At 35.8% G+C, this 20,914-nt stretch overlaps 1 protein-coding gene across 1 annotated transcript; it reads right to left on the reverse strand.

Annotated features, from left to right (window-relative positions):
• Positions 1-2,806: 2,806 nt before the first annotated feature.
• Positions 2,807-20,390, reverse strand: LOC137404207 (sulfotransferase 1E1-like). The gene is made up of 8 exons (XM_068090368.1): positions 20,326-20,390; positions 19,462-19,663; positions 13,804-14,004; positions 10,417-10,472; positions 7,480-7,662; positions 5,416-5,565; positions 3,375-3,438; positions 2,807-3,124 (listed from the first exon to the last, which is right to left on the reverse strand). Exons 2-8 carry the CDS (start codon positions 19,661-19,663, stop codon positions 3,018-3,020), a joined length of 963 nt encoding a protein of 320 aa, XP_067946469.1. The 5' UTR covers positions 20,326-20,390; the 3' UTR covers positions 2,807-3,017.
• Between the last annotated feature and the right edge of the window lie 524 nt (positions 20,391-20,914).

Consider the following 20,914-nt stretch of genomic DNA (forward strand, 5'->3'; position numbering starts at 1 on the left):
AAAGGCGTTTTAACGCATTAAAAAACTTACTTTTCTCTATCCACTTCTTATAATAGGGGTGTTGATCAACCCACCTTCAATGACGCAAGCGCTGTAAATCCTAACTTAGCTTTGGTTTTTTGGGATTTCCAATATTTGAATTCACAACCTTTTGAAAAGCTCCAGAAAGATCCCTCGTAGTTTGTATATGGTACTCACAAACATCAGAGTCGTTCAGCTGCTACTAATACATACGTATATGATAGATGGAGTGCAAGAGTAGAGAGTGAGACAAAACAACATGAACAATCCCTAAATTTGCAAAGGTTCTACAAACCATAGTAAGCATTTAATCATAGTTATATTGTCAATATAGTGTGGAATGCCTCTTGATTCCATTCGACTGCACTCTCTGATAGTTAAATATAGAACGTAACACTTACGGCAAGGCTTAGTCTTAACCAGCGATAGTATCTCAGCTGCCCACTAACTACTAACTACTACGCGGTTACTGAAGTGCGTCACGCATCAAACCGATAATAAGCAGTACTGACAAGCAGTCACAAACTGCGCCTACTCAATATCTGATAGTTCAGCTGACAATTTGAAATTGGGTAATTTTTCGCTCATGCATATTGACAGACAAATGAATGAAATTTTTTTATGGTTTTAGAATACAGCAATACCTTGACATACAGGTATCAAAAAATATGATAAATTTGAGATAGAAGAAAAACTCCGGGCAAATTTTGCTTTGAAATATGAGATTAATTTGAGATACCGGTATATAAGCCTCGTCTTGATGCAGCAGCTAGGTGGCTGAACATGCGAGAGGCTGCTTACAAAATAAGCATCGCTCTGTATTTTTCCTCAAATCAGTTTGAAGTTTAAAAAGGCCAGCTAAGAATGAATGAGAAGGTAAGTTGAAAAGTGAGGCGTGAATTTCAGAAAGACAATTTTCATTAGTCAATCCAAATTACCCTCATAAGGCGTTGCAGAACAGCGTAACTGAGTTAAATTGTAGTCTTAGCCTTTACAAAACAAATTGGCGGAGCCATTTTCAAATCATTAATGTGTGAGTCAAGGTTTCAGTTAGATATCTGTAAATGAACACAAAATACCTACAATGATATTTCATCATAAGTTGTTTAGATGTAGTAGCCTGACATGAAATACTAATGTCAATACGTTAGATTATTTTACTACCTGCCATCCTTAATAAAGTGTATGTGGTGACACAGGCTTCTGTGAGGGTAATAACCCTAGTTTTGTATGATATAACAAGTTTTGTACATGGTTCTTTCTTGCAGTAAGTCAAGGTGACTAGGGCTATCTATAGTTGTAGATTGAATAATTTAGTATTACTATAAAACTTTTGTGAAAGACGGGGTGAATTCTAACAGATCCATAGGCTATGTCATGAGTATGGAGAGCACGCCTTGTCAATGTTTTACTCCTTACAAAATGTACACCTCGATAAAGACTATTTCCTGCCAGTCTCTCCTTTTTTAATGTTCATATCTAATGTTTTAATTTCAAAAGAGATAATTTCAAGTTTAAATACTTTAGGTGGCATTGGAGACTGGAAGAACCATCTTACTGTTCCTCAAAATGAACGCTTTGATGGCTTCTTAGCTGATTGGAAAGGTGGTAAAGGAATACCATTACAATACTGATTCTAGTTTACGTAGTGCTGTACAACTACATTAGATAATAAATTGCGCTGATGTAAGTTTTCAAATCGTTATACATCATTTAATTTTTGTATTTTTATCCAATTTTTAAGTTTAAAATTTGTTGGTAATTAATATATTAGTATTACAAGCGATGTATCTTAGCCAAGTTACACTTAAAGAAGTTGTCGTTGTGTAAAGCTCAAGCTCTCTCAGAATCATTTCGCTACTTCACTAGCGCATCATAAAAAGCACAGGAATAGTCATAAAGAAGCGTGGCGGCAAATCATAAATTATTTAATATACTGTATCACAAAGGTACTATTAATCAAGGAAGACTTAACCTGTGTACCCAAAAGCTGGAGTCGCTTTGCGTCATTTATTGCCGCATTTATCTGTTCATGTTTCATGTTGCCCAGTATATTTTATAAGACTATTGCTGTTTACGGATGAGCATAGAATATGGAAGATTGTCTGCTATAAAATGAACGAATAGCAACTTAAATCTTGTGGTTAGTCAACCGAGTTCCTCCTTAGATTACACTATGTATGTTAAGTTACATCAGCCTAGTTACAGCACAGCAGAGTATATTACTTTTTTGTTGTTCTATATTATTGTATTCTATATTATGCTATTTTACCTTATATGTTATGCTATGTTATATTATGTTACAATATTTAATGCAATAAGTGTCGTTTTGATCCATCTGTTCCGAACCACTGTCTGAGGTTAGAAAAAAGATTGTATAGCACAGGATTCGAACTCTAGACTTTCACTTAGACAAACACTCCAACAGTTGAAACAATCTATCACATTCCAACATTTGCAAACAATTTTGCACATATTTATACTTGATGCTTTATCAGCCCACCTGATGGTCTCTCACAGTAAACTGGACTACCAAGGTACTAGCCTTTGCCCCAGGGCATTTCGAAATAATGTTGTTTCTCTGTGCATTATCAGCACACCTGACGATGTCTCACAACAGGCTAATAGGAGCATAAGATAACATGCTGTATTTTACTGGACTGTGTAACATTATAACTTTAGCACATTGAAGTGATAAGCATAGAAATACCGATGTGACATTCATCCATGCATTCGTTATTAATTAAAACAATGAAAAACCAAGGTTTTACATCACATATTTGTTTATAATCAACAGTAAGAACAGAAGAAGATAATTCCTAATCTTGCTAGTAAATGTTTATTGCGTAATAGAGAAACCCATATTGGAGTAATCACCTTGCGATGAATTTGAACAATAACCTGAAGATCGAAAGTTAGTATCTAATGGCAACTGGTTAAAAAAGGTGTACTGTTAGCTCACCAATTTTTGACAAAAATCATTTAAATATTGTAATTCAATATTTGAAAGGAATGTCTTTGCCACCACTCCATTCAGCCAAAAATCTGTCAAATATTTCATTGTCGGCCACAGTGATATGGTTCCTCCAATCTCCAATCTTTCCTGTAGCATAAATAGATATTATATGTTGCTAATTTCTAATGTTAATGTTGTTAATTTCTTGTTTATAAATATTGAATAACTAAATAATGGCTAAATGCTAATTGCCAATACACTAACACAATCTCAGGACATATCTTATGTTAGGGGTTGTAATAGCGTTCCATAAAAACTTAGGGTAAAAAAACTGCTAAACAGAACGACGGTTCTGTGTTACACCAGTTAATTTGAAAGTCATTCAATAACTGTTTACCTTTTCTGTACATCTTATCAGTGATTTTTTTAGCGAGTTGTGGATCCCTTTGTTGGGCTTTCATCTGAATAAAAGAAACATAGTGGAATAAGTCACCCTTAAAATGAGACAAATATGAATACGATATGAATGTACATACTATTATGGCGGTAAAAATATTCTCTGGGCACACTTTGCGACATTGCTAACTGGAACAGAGGAAACATTAGTACCTCAAGGAGCACGTTGTTACTTGGTTTAATCCTTTTGGTACAACATTGGTAAATATAAGCAACTCTAGACAATTTGTCACTAGTGCTAGGGTAGTCTGCATAAAAATATATGGCCAACGCCTAGTAAAGACTTTTGATACGGCCGCATATGTCGAATATTTCACCCAAAATCATAAAATATACAAAAATATTCGGAAACACAATAATATTTGGTCAAAGCTCACAGAATTGTCAGAGCTGTGCATGCGCATCGAAATCGTTGACGAAATGCTTTCAATTGGCGGAGCAAATTATTAGCGAGCGCAATTTTAGCAACTTTTGCGATTGGTATAGTCTGAGACACATATAACAACATACAAGAATTGCGGTAGAGATGGCAATTCTTTCTAATCAGCTGCATCATATTTACTATGTTGAATTGCGTTGGTATTTTCCTTGTGCGTCGTTATATGTGTCTCAAACTATACAAGTTACAAGTTGCTAAAATTACACTCACTAATAATTTGCTCAGCCAATTGCGAGCGTTTTATCGACGATTTCAGTGTGCATTCACAGGTTTGACAATTCTATGAGCTTCGTGAATATTTTGGTGTTTCAAAATAATGTTGTACATTTTGTGATTGCGGCTGAAGCATTCAGCTTGTGTGGAAGTACCTAGACTAGCAATGTGTATAGCCATAGGCTTAAGCTATAGTTGGACATGCTGACATAATTCAATGATGCGCTGCCTGAACAGAATAGATCGACTATGAGAATTGACCTTGGTCGGGCAAAAGCTGTTAGATCTTTGCTTGATTTATTATTAGTGATCATTATTGATATTGATCATTATGGATTATTGATCTATAATGATCAATATCCATTATTGATCATTATAGTGCAGTAGCCATTCCTATAAAATTAACACCTTACAGCGTAAATTCCACTTAACTTGAAAAATTTCGTCAATTTTTGCTTCGTATTATATAAGAATTTCCATATAACATAAAGCAACAGGTCGGTGCAACCTCTCAATTTCGATTTGAGTAACGAGAGTTCAATAGTTATGACTAAGAATATCGTTTTCCCTTTTGTCATACTTGGGAGAGAAAATGATATATAGGGATATTTTCATTATATATACTAGTACCCTGGCGGTCTAGTGTGCGGTGAGAGATCGTCAGGAGTGCCAATAAAACAAAGAGAATAAGTAGGTGCACAATTATGCAGAAATACCCAAAGGTGGTCGATTGTTGCAGGTGTTAGAGTGTTAACCAAGCCGAGTGTTATGGACTAGAAATTTGTTGGAATCAACTATTTATCCTGACCTTCAACCCTGGTTTTGGAAAAATGAAACGACTGACAGACACACCTCCTAATACACATAGCATGATGTATTTTAGTTTTGCAATACTTTTCCTTGGCAGAATAGACCTTGCTGTCTAGAAAAAATAACTGATTTAAATTGACATCGAAAGTGTGCAGTTAAGCCAGGCTAACTTTGCAGTTTTCCTCTGTATGTGGTTATATGGGCCCATTTTGTAGGCACACCAGCATTTGAACATATTATGGCTGAAAAAGTAGGCTATATGAGTGAAAAAGACAATTTCTCCAAAAAAAATTTAATTTGACAATATATCTCTAAGCTCGACATAACGTAGAAGTTGTCTTGCTATTTTTAAATGGATTATTTTCATATCATTAATATAAATATAAAGGTTAACAGTAGAGCAAATATACCAGACCAGCCCGTTTTCCTGAATAGTTTTAATGTATTACAAGGTTTCCATATAACAAATGTTTTACTAAAATTATGATTTACTCAAGCATGTCAACATACAGTCACCTACCAGCTTCAGTGCATCTTCACTCGGTGCAAAGTTCAGCTTGGCATTTCGCATTTTGTTAAATTCTGTAGCATCAGCAATCTGCTGTATCATCTCGGGAGGCAGGTCTGTGCCCATAAACTCATTCAACTTTTGGATTGTGTCTACTGGGCTCTGTTAAAATGAGTAAACTAATCAGATCAAATTCGTAAAAATATTGCAGCTGGGCATAGACAACGTCGTATAAATATTCATTACTGTATCTGTTGCACTTTAGGAGCAAGTCTAGATCCAAAGGTATCTTAACTATAGAGCTAGGCATCCTGTATGCACATATACAGTAGTGTAAAAAATAAGTGGACCACCCTAGGATTGAGACTAACCCCTCTAAATAGGTTGTCATAGATATTAGCCGATGTGTTGAAGTTGCACCTATTACATATTACAATGAAGCGTAGAATCTCATCTATTCACCTATGCTATTAAAAACACATTTCAATTATTTTGCCACTCAAAATGCAGACTTGTGTTGCTTGCTAGTACAACAACTGAAAACCAGGGATTTTTGGTAAGTAACGCATTAAGTTTATCATAGTTATAATTTTTAAAAATTGCTTCAGTTAGCTGTGAACAAACTCTATAGCAATGGTGGCCGAAAAAAGATAATTGTAGTTAGTTTAGAATACCTTTAGATTGAAAATGTAGTTAGTGACTCACTTACAGTACATCAGCGCAGAACAGTGCTATTTCTTTAAAGGTTGACTTGCAACAAAATTCACATTACAGTTATTTGATATCAAAAGATTCAAAATGTTTTACTCTGTTGTGTTGTAAGTGCCAAATATGTGGGAATGTGATTACAAGCTCTTAAAAGCTAAAAAACGAACAGTTAATCGCAGCCACACGAGACCGCCGTAGTTTGGATTCTCTTTCCAAAACGGCTCAAATGGGACATAGGTGTACAAGATGGTTTCTGTTTACACTTTCATGCAACCTTATTCGTCAAAATATTTTCACAAATATACTTTACGCATTCAATAAAACCATGTCTATTGTTCTTATGCGTCTATTTTATCGTCATTGTAATGCTGCTACTTTTAGCAGTGATATCTTATAACTTACCGTAAAAATTCGTTTAAACTTTTAGCCTTACCTCGAAGCAGTACATATCATTGTCTGATAATCATGACGAGCATGTTGGTCACCTGTGATAATCGAAAAGTGCTGCAAAAGTTATTTGCAAAGTATTGCATCACATGATCAAATTACGATTTGCCGATTAGACCAAACCGAAACAAAACTGTAAAGTAGCAAGCATCTATATTTGATACGGGGTCTTCGGTAAAACCCGAAGTGTTTGTCACAAACTAGTGTTACGATAAGTTTTATATTAAGCTTTTTATTGGCTTTTCTATTCACGCGAGAACATCACGTGAACAAGACAATAAATAAATTTCATGACTACGTCGGAGAAATAAACTGATTCCAATCTACGGCGGCTTTTAGTTTTTGAGCTTTTAAGAGCTTGTAATCACATTTCCACATATTTGGCACCTACAACACAACAGAGTAAGACATGGTGAATATCTTGATACCAAATAACTGTAATGTGAATTTTGTTGCAAGTCAACATTTAAACTCATATTGTGAAACACAGGGCTAGAAAGGGAGTTGCCTCAACATTGTGAGGGCAACTCCTTGAACACTACACTGCCTGATTGTACCAAGTAGAGGAAATATACACAGAAGTAGTCAACTATAACACGGGTTTAAACTACCAGGGTCGGAGCATCAGAGTTATCATACTACCCAAGCAGGCCAGTGATCACACCAAGTAGTGTGGGGATACAATGCCGGTCTTTATTTCGAAATCCTTGGACACACTTTTGTTCAAAAAGATATATGTAAACTTGGACTGAAAATAACTGTGGTACAAGTGAAGCTTAAAAGCTAGCTTGTCCAAAGTTGCTACAAAATAATCTCGTCCAGGTAATTAAAACTGTCTATAGAAGCATCAGGAATAAAATAGAAACTATAGCATAGCGCTATTTTTTAAACCCTATGAGTTATCCTCTCTTTTCTCCTTACCAGTTTCAAGTCTTCATAGAAAATCAGAAGTATGTTAGGTTGATCTCTTAAGGACCACATGTACTCTGTCAAGTCAAAGTAGCTTCCATAAGGCACATCTTTGTCATAGAGAAATCTATGAATGGAGTCAGATAAAGACAGAGAGCTGAGAGAGCCACGTCTTGCTGGGTCTATATTGGCAGACTAAAAGTAGAAAACACTATGACAATCTTTCAAGCAGCCATTTTAGAAATTTTTATTTTATGAACAGTTTGTCTGTGATATTCCTTTATTTATAGATATTCACATTCTAATACATGCTTGTAAGAAAGAAGTGAAACTAGATGAAAATAATGATATCTGTATAATCTTAGGAAATTTATATATTTCATACATGTAAATAAACATATATATGGTAAAGGTTGACTTGCAACAAAATTCTCATTACAGTTATTTGGTATCAAAAGATTCACCATGTCTTACTCTGTTGTGTTGTATGTGCCAAATATGTGGAAATGTGATTACAAGCTCTTAAAAGCTCAAAAACGAAAAGCCGCAGTAGATTGGAATCTCTTTATTTCTCTGACGTAGTCATGATAGTCTGGTTATTGTCTTGTCACGTGATGTTCTCACGTGAATTGAAAGGCCAATAAAAAGCTCAATATAAAACTAATTGTAACACTAGTTTATGACAAACACTTCGGGTTTTACCGAAGGCACCATATCAAATATAGATGCTCGCTACTTTACAGTTTTGTTTCGGCTTGAACTAATGGTCAAGTCGTATTCTGATCATGTGACCCAATACTTCGAAAATAATTTTCGCAGCACTTTTCGACTATCACAGGTGACCAACAGGCTTGTCATGACTATCAGACAATGATATGCACTCCTTCGAGCTAAGGTTAAAAAGTTTAACAAATTTTTACGGTAAGTTATAAGATATCGCTGCTAAAACAAACAGCATTACAATGACGATAAAAATAGATGCGTAAGAACAATAGACATGGTTTTATTGAATGCGTGAAGTATATTTGTGAAAATATTTCGACGAATAAGGTTGCATGAAAGTGTAAACAGAAACCATCTACCACAGCTACATCGCATTTGAGCCATTTTGGAAAGAGAATCCAAACTACGGCGGTCTCGTGTGGCTGCGATTAAATGTTCGCTTTTGAGCTTTTAAGAGCTTGTAATCACATTCCCACATATTTTGCACCTACAACACAACAGAGTAAGACATGGTGAAACTTTTGATATCAAATAACTGTAATGTGAATTTTGTTGCAAATCAACCTTTAATCTTAGGAACTATAGAGTTACCTACAATAACTTTAGTATATTTAGTGGTTATGATACGCAAGAAAAATGCAACATTACAATGTGCTACGTGTAGACAGATGTATAACATAAATGTTGTGTTTAACTTAAATGAACTTAGCTTACTTAAAGCTAAGTTTTAATATGTATTTTACTAAGCTTCAACTTAGTCATAGGCTAAAATTTTATTACTTGTGTTTTTGCATTCGTTTTCACTATAACATATAAGAAATAATGCTGAACTGAGATAGCAAGCTTAGTATATCTTTTTCAAGTGTTGTGGGAGGGATTTTGGCAACTATCATATCGACATTTTCGTTATTTTGACGTTATCAATACAGCGAGCGACAAACTTTAAATTTGAGAGAAATTTTTGTTGATATCGTATGGCGGGGAAAAAGTCAAAATTTCATCCTTGTGTGGCGAGGAAAAAGCATATTGTTTCATGAAGTAAGGCAAAAAATCTTATAACAGGGTCATCGTAATCCAAGGGCACACTGTATGAGTTAATAAAAAAGTACACATTTAGCTTGCGCAATCCGGAAAAGGATATGCAGTATATGATAGAAGCTATTAGTGTGATAAGCCTTGTGGCTACGTGTGCTTGTTAGTAGACTTGCGATTTGATTGTTGAGTTCAAATCTAGTATAAAGGTGATTTTTCGTTGATAAAACTTTATCAACAAACGAATGACAGATGTACTGAGATTTATATAGATAAATCAGATAATATATACATTACTTTATATAACCAATTAAATAAAAAATATTGTAACCTTAACTAACATATCAATTAATAGACATGTTTCACTGCCTTCACGTGAAAAGTGCAATTTTCGAGTTCTAACAAGGCGACCTTACAGGATGCCTTTTTGTTCGTAACTGCCATCGCTCATGAACCTTTTGAATGGCTTCAAAATATGTTTTGAAGAGTTACTGTTTTCTGCCCTGCATCTATGTATTGCATGAAACCATACTATAACTTATACAGTAGACACCTCTACAACGTCAATAATTCATTTGAGGAACGTTTACGTTTTAGGGAACTCACGTTATAAGAACAGGAAACTACATGCGAATTGCTTAATCTGTTTCAACATCTTTCCAAACTCAGCCCTTTGGCCCGACAAAATGAAAAAAAAAAGTAAATTATTTTTGGACTCTTTTATATTATACGTTATAGAAGCTCTACTGTATCTGCAACACTTATGATTCCTCAAGTAAACAAGCAACTGCTCAAATGCAGGTAAACCATGAGCAGACTGGATAGTACCCAGGGCAACATAATGACCAGAGAAATTACATTAGTTATGTGATTGGCTGGTTGCAGACTGGTATGATTTGAGCATCAAGAGGAACCCAAATGATGTATCCTGGGCTAAATCCAGCCAAAAAATCGTTTACTTTTACACTAGTCTTTCACAATAGTAATGAACAACAGAGTTTTCTCCCCATAACTCACAACCAGCATTCAGAATCCCCACTCATACAATCAAGGTCCTAGCAAAAAACTAGTTTAGTAATAGCAAAAGTGAGGAGAAAGTGATATGCAGATGTCGCCATATCTACAAAGACTTTGAGTTTGAAATAGATACTATTCTGGTTGAGACCAGAAACACTGTAATATAGAAAAACTTACAATGTTCACTTCATGGTAATGCCAAGAGACGCATGCATCCTTGGGATTCCTCAAAACTAAAAGCAAACATGAGAATCACTTGATCAGCTGATCACAACTAGCAGTCCCTAACTACCTGACTGCACATGAAGTATGAGTTTCTTGTTCCACATAAGCCTCCCTATTTAGTGTTTTAAAAGGAATACCGGTTTATGTTTACCAAATTCCTGTTGCTAAAACCAAAATGAGAGTACCCCACATATACTGTCCATATGTATGCAGGTCTGGTCCCCGCTATAGCAGACTTGAAGGTGCCATATGTAAATGTACATATTCTCACTCGCCTATGCCCATACAGTAGACGCCCTACTACTCACTCGCCTATGCCCATACAGTAGACGCCCTACTACTCACTCGTCTATGCCCATACAGTAGACACTTCTACAACATAAATAATCTGAGATTGTTCTGAGAATAGTTCTGAGATTGTCTACATTATAGGGCTTTTACATTAAACAAACAGTAAAATACACGTAAATTGCCTAATCCATTCCAATATCTTCTCAAACCCACCCGTCTGGTGCGGCAAAATGAAAAAAAACTAAACTTAACATCTTAATTTATATTTATATATATAACTAATATATATATATATATATATTTATAACATCTGCACAGTAACTTTGGTATTATTGGTTTGTATTGACATCTTTTCCCAGTTTTTCTTATCGCTCAAATTAGCTTAGGGTCAAGGATCACAGTAATTTCACATTTCGTTAAGGGGAGTGCACATCTTTAATGTCAATTTAAACCAATCCTTTCTACTTTTTCCCCACAGCAAGATCTATTCTGCAAAGGAAAAGAAGAGAAAATAGAACAGATGCCAAAAATAAAGTGAAAAATATAATAAATGCCTTATCTGTCATTTGCTATCCCAAATGCGGCAAAAGAGAAAGTGATATTTTCAAGGCCAACTACTGTAACTGTACTCTCGTTATTCAAATAGATTTTGAGAAGTGGCACCGCTTGACGCTCCACATTGTATGGAACTTCTTATGGAATACGAAACCAAAACTGTAAATAAATCTTTTACGTTCAGTAGAATTAACGTAAAGGGAGGTTTATGTTGTAGGGGCGTCTACTGTATATTGAAGTTTTTCAACACAATAGTTTTTACTATAAATGCATTGAAGAATTGAGCATTGTCATCAAATGGTTGGGTGTTTGAAAAGGCGTTTACAATGAGTACGAATATTCATCTATAATATTGCTTAAAACAGGCCCAGAATTTTCTCAATAGTTATTATTTTATGTAATAATAAAATAGTTTTGTAACAAAAATAATGCTAACCAGGCTCATCAGCTGTTAGCTACAAAGACCAGCATCAGGCAAAGACAAACAACATTGATGCCTTTTTAGTTGCTGAGCAAACGATGACCTTCAAACAATTTTAAACTTAAGGCAACTAAATAGTGAAAATTAAGTCAATTTTAAAGACTATTAGGAAGATAAAAACTTTAAATATTAAAAAAAGCTAAAAAAGTGGTACTTCTGAGCGCCACAAAAGCATGTGGAAAAAAATAAATAAATTCTCTTCACAAGCACATGTCACAGATTGTCACAACCTGTCGCAATGTGTCATTAACTGGTCGCAATGTGCCATAATGAATTGCAACTTGTCACAGCTTATCACAACTGGTCACAGTTCTTTATTTCCAGTCCTACCTAAAGGCTGGTTCACTCAGCATTCGTGTCCCAATACACTGGTGATTGTCGATGATAACAATGTTCACATTATCCACGTTACACATCACACTATCCACTATAACGATGTTCACAGACCCATCCACGTTTGCATCAACAAATACTCCGCGACGTAGTGTTCTCATTTTCTTTTTAATTTTTCTCGAAGAAACCTCTTTTTTTCGCGCACTTTAATCAAATACTAGTCTCGCAGCAACTATCATAAACTGAAATAAATACATCCGCTATCCGCAACCGGCTATCCGCGTCCGCGAATTACTATTGCCAAAATGGTCCGCATTGAAAAGGCCTTCATTGATGTTCGGCGAAATATTAGGAAAGTTTGACAGATGCAAACTTCCTCAACGTATCCACGCTGCTCCGCCGATGCCATCAGTTGACATTTCACATAATCGATGATGAACGACGACAAACGGCGATATAGTCTGAACCAGCCTTTACGGTTTTAAAAACTGAAAATGTGATAACAAATGACAGCTGAGTGGTCCAATCAGGTACTTTCTATTCTACCACATTTGCGCTAACAGCGAGTATATTGTGCACCTCATATGAAACCTTCGGCGTTAAACGCCATCTAATCTACACTAGACCCCTGGCTTATCTGATAACAGCTTCACTTATCACTAGAGCACATCTAGTACAGTATGTTTGGGCAGTATCAGCACCCACTGGTGTTGTCTTAATTAAAATATGCATTGCAAATCCAGTCTCTTTCTAAAATTCTTGGCATGATGTCAAATATTAATGGGTTATACAGGCTTTTGACCTAGAATTTTAGAAACTACACTGTCAAATGTCAGAAATTATATTGGGTGAGCTAGTGGTGTGAAGCATGCAATGGCCAGTGGTAGTAGCAGCCTCAGTAAGTACACTGTAAATGCATTTGCTGTGCCCTGACAAAGAGCAGTACACAAAGAGCAAAGAGTAGAGCAGCCCTCAAAGAGCCCTCAACACAAAGATCAGCCCTGACAAAGAGCAGAGTTGTACAAAGAGCAGGGATCTCAAAGTTTTATTAGATGAGATGTGATAGGCCTGTTGAAAAGGCAACTCCTAAAGGCTGGTTTACACTTTATCACTGTATCTCGGCATTTAACAGCATTCAACGGTCTGGTTTAGATTAGATGACCTTTAACATTCACTATCACAAACCCCTGCGAGTTTACTTCAGTGGATAGCCCACTGCATAGCACCCTTATTATACGATGCTGTCATCAAAACGATGAAATACTAGACCCACAGCAACTGTCATGAATGAAACAGCTATAAACATTCCGGAAGTATCTGAGTCGTTAGGATGCCATCGGTTTACAGCGCGCATAATTAACGAATAATAGCCGAGAGGACAACAGTGACATACATGTATGATGACCTTGGTATAAACCAGCCTTAAACATGCACCATAAATTCATCTTTTAATAATACATTTCTCTCAGATCATCGTCAAACTCTCTCATAGAGAGGTTACCTTACAATGTTAGAAGGACATTAAATGCTATTCAGGAGCAGGGTTCTCCCCAAGAATTGTGATCTAGGGAGAAATGTTCGAGGCTGGTATGGAAAAATGGTTAGGGCAGTCTGCCCACCGCCCCAGCTGGGGAGAACCTAGTCCATCAGTATGTACTAGCTACTCAAGAAAAGCCTACCTATTACAGTTTTGGCTTTTCTGAATTCTTCTGGCAGAACATCAGGTCTGTAGTGAGTGTTGATGGTTCGTGGTGAAGGGAAATATTTGCTGCTTTCGCTAAGAGCAAACAAGTCCATCATTAATGCTTCCTTAGGTTGTTTGCTGTATTCTGCTGTCCCTTTCAGCAGCATGTTCATCACCTCCCATGTAAAGTGGGTACCTTTAAAGTAATATATGAAGTGGCTGGTTTTTAATTTGCCCAAATATCTTACATTGTTGATGAAGATGCAGCTTTTGAAGATGCATGCAGGACGATTCTCAATCAGAGAAAAATACACCACTGGCTAAGCATTCAATACCATTTTTTTGATGCTCATTCAGACGAAAATGTTATGATTTGCTGTTTAAGAACTTTTTGGCTGGTTCATGGAATCTACCGTAATAATAAGAGCGGTATCCCTGTCTGAAGCCACACCTAGAGGTTAGAAAAAGGACTGCCACCTACTGGATTTGATTTCTCAACTTTTGCCTTAGTATGACTATGCGCTACCACCTGTGTCAATCGACCGCCTTGCTGCTTGTCAAAATAATTGTGCAGTTATTTATTACACCTGTAAATCTCTGTAGATGAATACATGTATTTAACAATAACAGTCAGGACTGCATCATCAAATCAGTGCGCTTGAGTTTACACAACCATCTTTTTATACTGATAATTCGGTAAACTTTACAAACATAATTTTATATCTCTGTTACAATCTGGTATAACCACAACTTTCCCAAATAATCCTGACTTCTTCAAGTTTTTGATTTAAATTAGAGGATGTAGATATTACAAATAATAGAAAAGCAATTGTAATGGAGGAAATCTCCTTCAAAACTCTAAACGATATGCACTTCATAGTACAATATTGCTAACAATACAATATTAGTACAATATTGTAATCGCAACAATATACTACAATCACTCAGCTGCCATCTATAAATCAATTGATGAACTGAAACAAAATACAATCTAAGCTCTTCTAACAGAACCAAAGCATCAAAAACCAAGTTCTTAGAGAATGCTAGAAGATGCTTCAGCTTTGCATTTGATTGGTTTGACTCTGGATGAGGTAAAAAGACTATTATTATTGAGATTTCTCATTGAAACATTACTCTGTAACTTTGGGCATTTAAAGTTTTGCAATATGATACAGACATAAAACATTTATTATAATACAATATAATATAACATTATCTATTTTGATATTTATATCAAACTAAACTATATTATAATATAAATACTATGAAATATAAATAATATAAAATAGTACAATATATTTTAACACAATAGAATAATATAACTTAATATAATTTCTGATTCTATATTTATAATTGTGCTATAATTTCATAGAGCACAATATAATATAAAGTAAGAGATTTAAATTTATCAAGTAATGTTATCACAGTTTGCTAGAATGTCAAAAATCGTTTTTAATTGATTTGAAAAAATTTATATATCAATAGATTTATTGCCTGTGATTTGAACTACAGTAAAACGTCGGTTCTCAAACGCTTCGGTTCTCAACCAACTCAATTTTCGACCAAAACATTTGGGATTTCTTCATCTCGGATCTCGAACATAAATTCAGTTCTCAACCAAACCGGAGCATGCACATTAGAATTTAACGCTCGTAACAGCTCCAAACACAGCATGGAAACATTTGTTAACGGAGGGAGTTCTAAGCAAGTTACGCTTCATAAATTCTTTACAAAAAGGAAGAAACTATCTGGAACGACGTCTCCTCTACCGAAGAGATTTTTGAGGAAAAAAACTCCTTCAGTCGAGTTACCCTAAATTGTTTTGGAGGAGGATTCTCCTTCCAAGATGTGAAGCAAATGTGCCATTGCTGTTTATATTTTTTTCACATGATTATTGACGTAGCTGATCTGTTGCACTTTTTGCTGTTTCATTATCAATTTCTGCAATTTTTAGTATAGTATCTTAACCTTTCATGTTTTCGGTGTTTTAAGAGCAAAACATACAAAATGTTTACTTTTTGTTTTCTTTTTTCATAGTCATAGATAGAAAATATTTTATTAAAGTTATACACAATATATATCTACCCGTTTTTATTTATAGTATACAGTAGTTTTATGGTGTAAAATGTTTAAAAATACTTTACCGAAGTTGTTTTCCCGACTTGGAACGCATTAAAATTTACATATATTAATTCTAATGGAAAAATTGTTTTGGATCTCCAACAACTCGGTTTTGGAACAACCTTCTGAAATGGAATACGTTCGAGGACCGAGGTTCCACTGTACTTTATAAACACTATATAACTTTCTATTGAATTTGACTACTGTATGGTACACTGGCTAAGAGTTTTACCTTGACTAATAGCAATTAGTATTTAGAGTATTTTATTGTTTGAACTAATCAGGTCGTAGATATCTACATGTAGTTCTTCGTTAGTTCATAATGACTGACACTAACAGGTGTGAAACGGCTAGACGCACTAAGAGTGGCTAAGTAAGCTGATGTTAGGCATTTTTGCGAAAGGTCAATGGGTCATGTGTGTGAGGCATTCTTTCAATATTATCACGACTATCTTCAGCACTTCACTGCTTGTTTGAGGCTGTCTTTGTATCGCTCCCATCTGATTGATTAGTTCTCTTAAGCCTGGTTCCCATGTTGGCTGCGAGACCCACGCGGTAATCTTGCGCAGCAAAACACTTGCGGCTCTAGGCTCGGCAGCTTCTGTTCACATAAAGCTGCATCGTTAATAATCGCATAAAAATGTTCTCTCGCCATGCCGTTTCAAAAATTCTGACCTTCACCTGCACAGTGCATTTCAGGAAGGTTTTGCCCGTGGCTCTTTGCGGAAGTTGAACAATGCTGAACACTTGTGTTGACCACTGGCAGCTACCGGCTGATACTCGGTGCGTAGGTTCACATTCCACTGCTGATAGCCCTGCAGTGCTGTCGCCACTGCTAGCGGTGTATATGGGAACCAGGCTTTAGAGACCATTACTCTTTTCGTGTTTGAAAAGTTGTTCTTAGCGATGAGCCCATTGTTATGATTGGAAACAGCCATGTCGCTTTCATATTTTTGTGAATCAATGTCGTTAACTGGAAGTGAACAGCCGAACGGTACAGACGAACAATAAAGCCGGACAGCACAGCCGGAGAGTACAACTGGACAGTACAACCGGAAAATACAGTCGGACAATGAAATTCTACATGCAAGTCTTTTTGACATACAAGCCACATCTTGATCGAATGTTTGTCTTGACATGCAAAGTAATATCCATCTTGCGGCATCCAAAACCTTTCTAAATATTACAGTTTTGTAGCTAAGAAAAAGCTAATCAAAATGAAAAATAAAACCATAAAACAATAAAAATCTTTAAACTAACGTAAAGCTACTATCTGAGCGCCATCGCGTTCTATTTTTCAACCTTTCCCTTGTAGAGGTGTTCTATTAAAGGTGACGTTCAAATAAAGGATGGTACATCATTTTTTGACTACCTGGTTAGGATTTTGGGAAAGCAACTTTGGCCATTTTTACAAGCGATGCTAATGTCGCTTTATTAGCATTGCAACATCAAGGTCATTGACATCAGCATATTTGCTAAGCAATTTTTCTTATATGTCGAATTATCAAACCGAGTTAAACAAGGGACTACTTCGAGTAAAAAGTATTCGACAGATAGAATTATTACTTATTTCGATGGTGATACTTTCAAAGTTGTAGAGAAACAGATCGAACATTTTTGGGTTAGAAAAACCGATTTTGATACACCTCTCTAATGCCTGCTATTACGTTGTACATTGTTCCTAAAAACTATTCTCACCGTTCGTCAAAACGTTTACAAGTTTTCAAATCAAGTTTTAAACCACCTTATAGCTGAATCTGAAGACAGTAGGTCGGATTTAGGCCTTAGGGACTTGGAAGCAGAGTGCAGTTCGGATGATTGTGACGATCGATTTTCTCAGGTACACTTTCACTAAAATCATGGTAACCACTACAGCAACAACAAATGAATTAATTGTTATAGAAGTAATCGAGTCATAACTAGTACCATTAGGTGGAGAATTTTCTACTGATCACTTTCTAATGTGGGTTCATAGAAATCAAACATAATGGATGTCAGTTTTAATGGTGTTCAATGTAAAGGCAGCGTTGTATTTTCAAACCTTTCCCTTTAGTAGTGTTCTATTAGAGGTGGCGCTCAAGTGAAGATTTTATGGTATATATAGTGCAAGCTAAAGTAAGTTTTACCACATCATTGCACTCACTCTACCACCGAGCCTGCGCAGTGTTAATCGTCCATTTTAGTTTGAGTGTCTCTAAAAAAAAGAAAATATAAAACCTCCTTTTAATGATTATTATTTTATTAATCTGGTCTTTTATATATATACTCCATGTTTTGTATCTAAGTTTGTACAAGGTTTTGTATAACGAGGCAGCCATAGCCAAGTGGTCTGGAGCAACTGATAAAACAAATGTTCGACCATCTGATAGATAGACTATAGGCAATAACTGGAAGGGAATCCAACCTTGAAGATGATCTTACAGAAACTGCTAGTAGATTTTATCAGAAAGTATCGGTATTTTTTTATCATTTGTGATTGTTTTTGATGTTTGAGGTAATCTGACTGCCAGGATGTTTCAAGATTAAAATCAACAAAATTTTATCGCGGTTAAACACTCGGTTAACACGAAAGTGCGATTATGACGTCTATAGTTGCAAAGAGACTGACAGAATAGAGATGCATAACGCTGCAACTTGAACACAATAGCTGATATCAACTATAGCGATGATAGCAACTAGTGATGTCATTTTGTACATCTTTTTCTTCTGAGCATTTTAACTACGGTCAAGTTTGTCGATTTTAATCTTGAAACATCCTGGTAGTCAGATCATCTCAAACCTAAAAAATAATCACAAATGATAGAAAAACGCTGATACTATCAGATAAAATCTACTAAAACTCTGTATAAGTCCATCTTCACATAATTCTGGTGCCAGACAAATAATGATAAACCTGCTGCGGCTACCCAATGAGTATTTATATAAATATATGAATATGAAGAACATGAATGTGCTTTTATGAATTCGACACATTCGTATAAGGATATTTGCTGCAGCACACAATGGTTTGATCTATGAAGCAAATGCAAACTTCAATTAACTTCATATGTCATGACTTGAGCGTAATTACATATAAAAAACCTTCCGGTCCAGCTGTAGAAGTTTTGGCTGGTGATATCATCTCAATGGTTCCGTATTAAAATACAGAGCTAAGGGAAAGCAAACCTTCCCTGTCTTACGATAGGAAATTAAAAGAGAAAGTGGAACTTGCTTGTCTTAGGATAGGAAAGTAAAAGATAAAGTGAAACTTGCCTGTCTTACGACAGGAAATTAAAAGAGAAAGTGGAACTTGCTTGTCTTAGAATAGGAAAATAAAAGATAAAGTGAAACTTGCCTGTCTTACGACAGGAAATTAAAAGATAAAGTGAAACTTGCCTGTCTTACGACAGGAAATTAAAAGATAAAGTGAAACTTGCCTGTCTTAGAATAAGAAATTAAAGCGAAAGTAAAACCTGCCTGTCTTAGGATAGAAAAGTGAAAGTGAAACTTACCTGTCTTAGGATAGGAAACTAAACGAGAAAGTGAAACTTACCAGTCTTAGGATAGGAAAGTAAAAGAAAATCTTCTGGGTTCCATTTATAGTTAAGGATGTCTCTTTTGACAATGCTGTAGCGGTCTGGGTGCTTGAGAATAGCAGGAACTCGAACTGACCCATCATCATTCTGCCAATACTCGCCGGTGATTGAACCAGATAAGGGATGCGGAGGAAGGTTGCACTTCACGTTGTCTGTCATCTAAAGAAAGATTACATTCAAACAATCACAACCCATTCCTTGCTAAGTAACTTAGCTTTGAGTATGCTGATAATCGAGATCATCGATTGGCCTGACCATAGCTTTTGGAAACCTAAAGAAAAAAGCTGTTAAGTATATCTGTTTAAAATAGTAACTGCAGCACCTAGCTGAAATTCCTTTTTGACGCCAAGGGCGTGTTGAGTGCATTACAAAGAATTTTTTTATCTACTTCTTATGACAGGGGTTTAATCAACCCATTGTCAACTATGCAAAAACTGTAAATTATAACTTAGCTTTGGTCTTTGGGATATTCAACATTTGAATTCACAGTTTAAGATACTTTTTAAAAGCTCCAGAAAGATCACTCGTAGTTCATATATGATACTCACAAACATCAGAGTCGTTCAGCTGCTACTAATACATACGTATATTATGATGGATGGAGTGCAGGAGTGGAGAGTGAGACTAATGATATACAGCCCCTCAGGGGGACTGTATATCATAGGTGAGACAAAACAACATGAACAGTCTGTAACTTTGCAAAGGTTCTACAGACCACAGTAAGCATTTAATCATAGTTATATTGTCAATATAGTGTGGAATGCCTCTTGATTCCACTCGACTGCACTCTCTGATAGTTAAATATAGAAAGTAACACTTACGGCAAGGCTTAGTCTTAATCGACGATAGTATCTCAGCTGCCCACTAACTACTACGCGGTTACTGAAGTGCGTCACGCATCAAACAGATAATACGCCCTATTGACTTAAGCGATCAGAAGCCACGCCCACTCACAATCAGATTGTTCAGCGCATCAGTTATTTTTCGCTCATGCATATTGACAACCGAATGAAGTTTCTTCATGTTTTCAGAATACACCATTTTAACAGTTTTGGGTATACAGCCAACCGAGTTAGTGCTTGGTAAGTGTAGACACACAACTATAAACACCACTTTTTAGCAAGTATTTTCACAAGACTGCAACATCAGCAGTACTCCGTCCAGCTGCAATGACAACAGTATCATGTCCAGTTGTAATAGCTACAGCATGATGTCTATCTGCAACTGCGACATGACAGAAACAATTGCAGCTGCTTCAGTGCAGAAGAAAGCTGTAACCTAAGACTGACCGATTACAAGGTCAAATTAACTGCAAAAGTATTTTGGCAAGTCAGAATACAGACTGCTAACTACAAATTAAATTAACTGCAACAATATTTTGGCAAGTCAGAATACAGCCTGCAAACTACA

Source organism: Watersipora subatra, chromosome 9, assembly GCF_963576615.1.
Source record: "Watersipora subatra chromosome 9, tzWatSuba1.1, whole genome shotgun sequence".
Lineage (NCBI taxonomy): Eukaryota > Metazoa > Bryozoa > Gymnolaemata > Cheilostomatida > Watersiporidae > Watersipora > Watersipora subatra.

What these genes read in the sequence shown, in the direction of transcription:
- LOC137404207 (XM_068090368.1), bottom strand. Translation starts at nt 19,663, where the DNA reads ATGACAGACAACGTGAAGTGCAACCTTCCTCCGCATCCCTTATCTGGT. An exon ending in AAAAGCCAAAACTGTAATAG is followed by an intron (nt 10,473 to 13,803) that starts GTAGGCTTTTCT and finishes GTTTGCTTTTAG; the next exon opens with TTTTGAGGAATCCCAAGGAT. An exon ending in ATTACCATGAAGTGAACATT is followed by an intron (nt 7,663 to 10,416) that starts GTAAGTTTTTCT and finishes TTCTACTTTTAG; the next exon opens with TCTGCCAATATAGACCCAGC.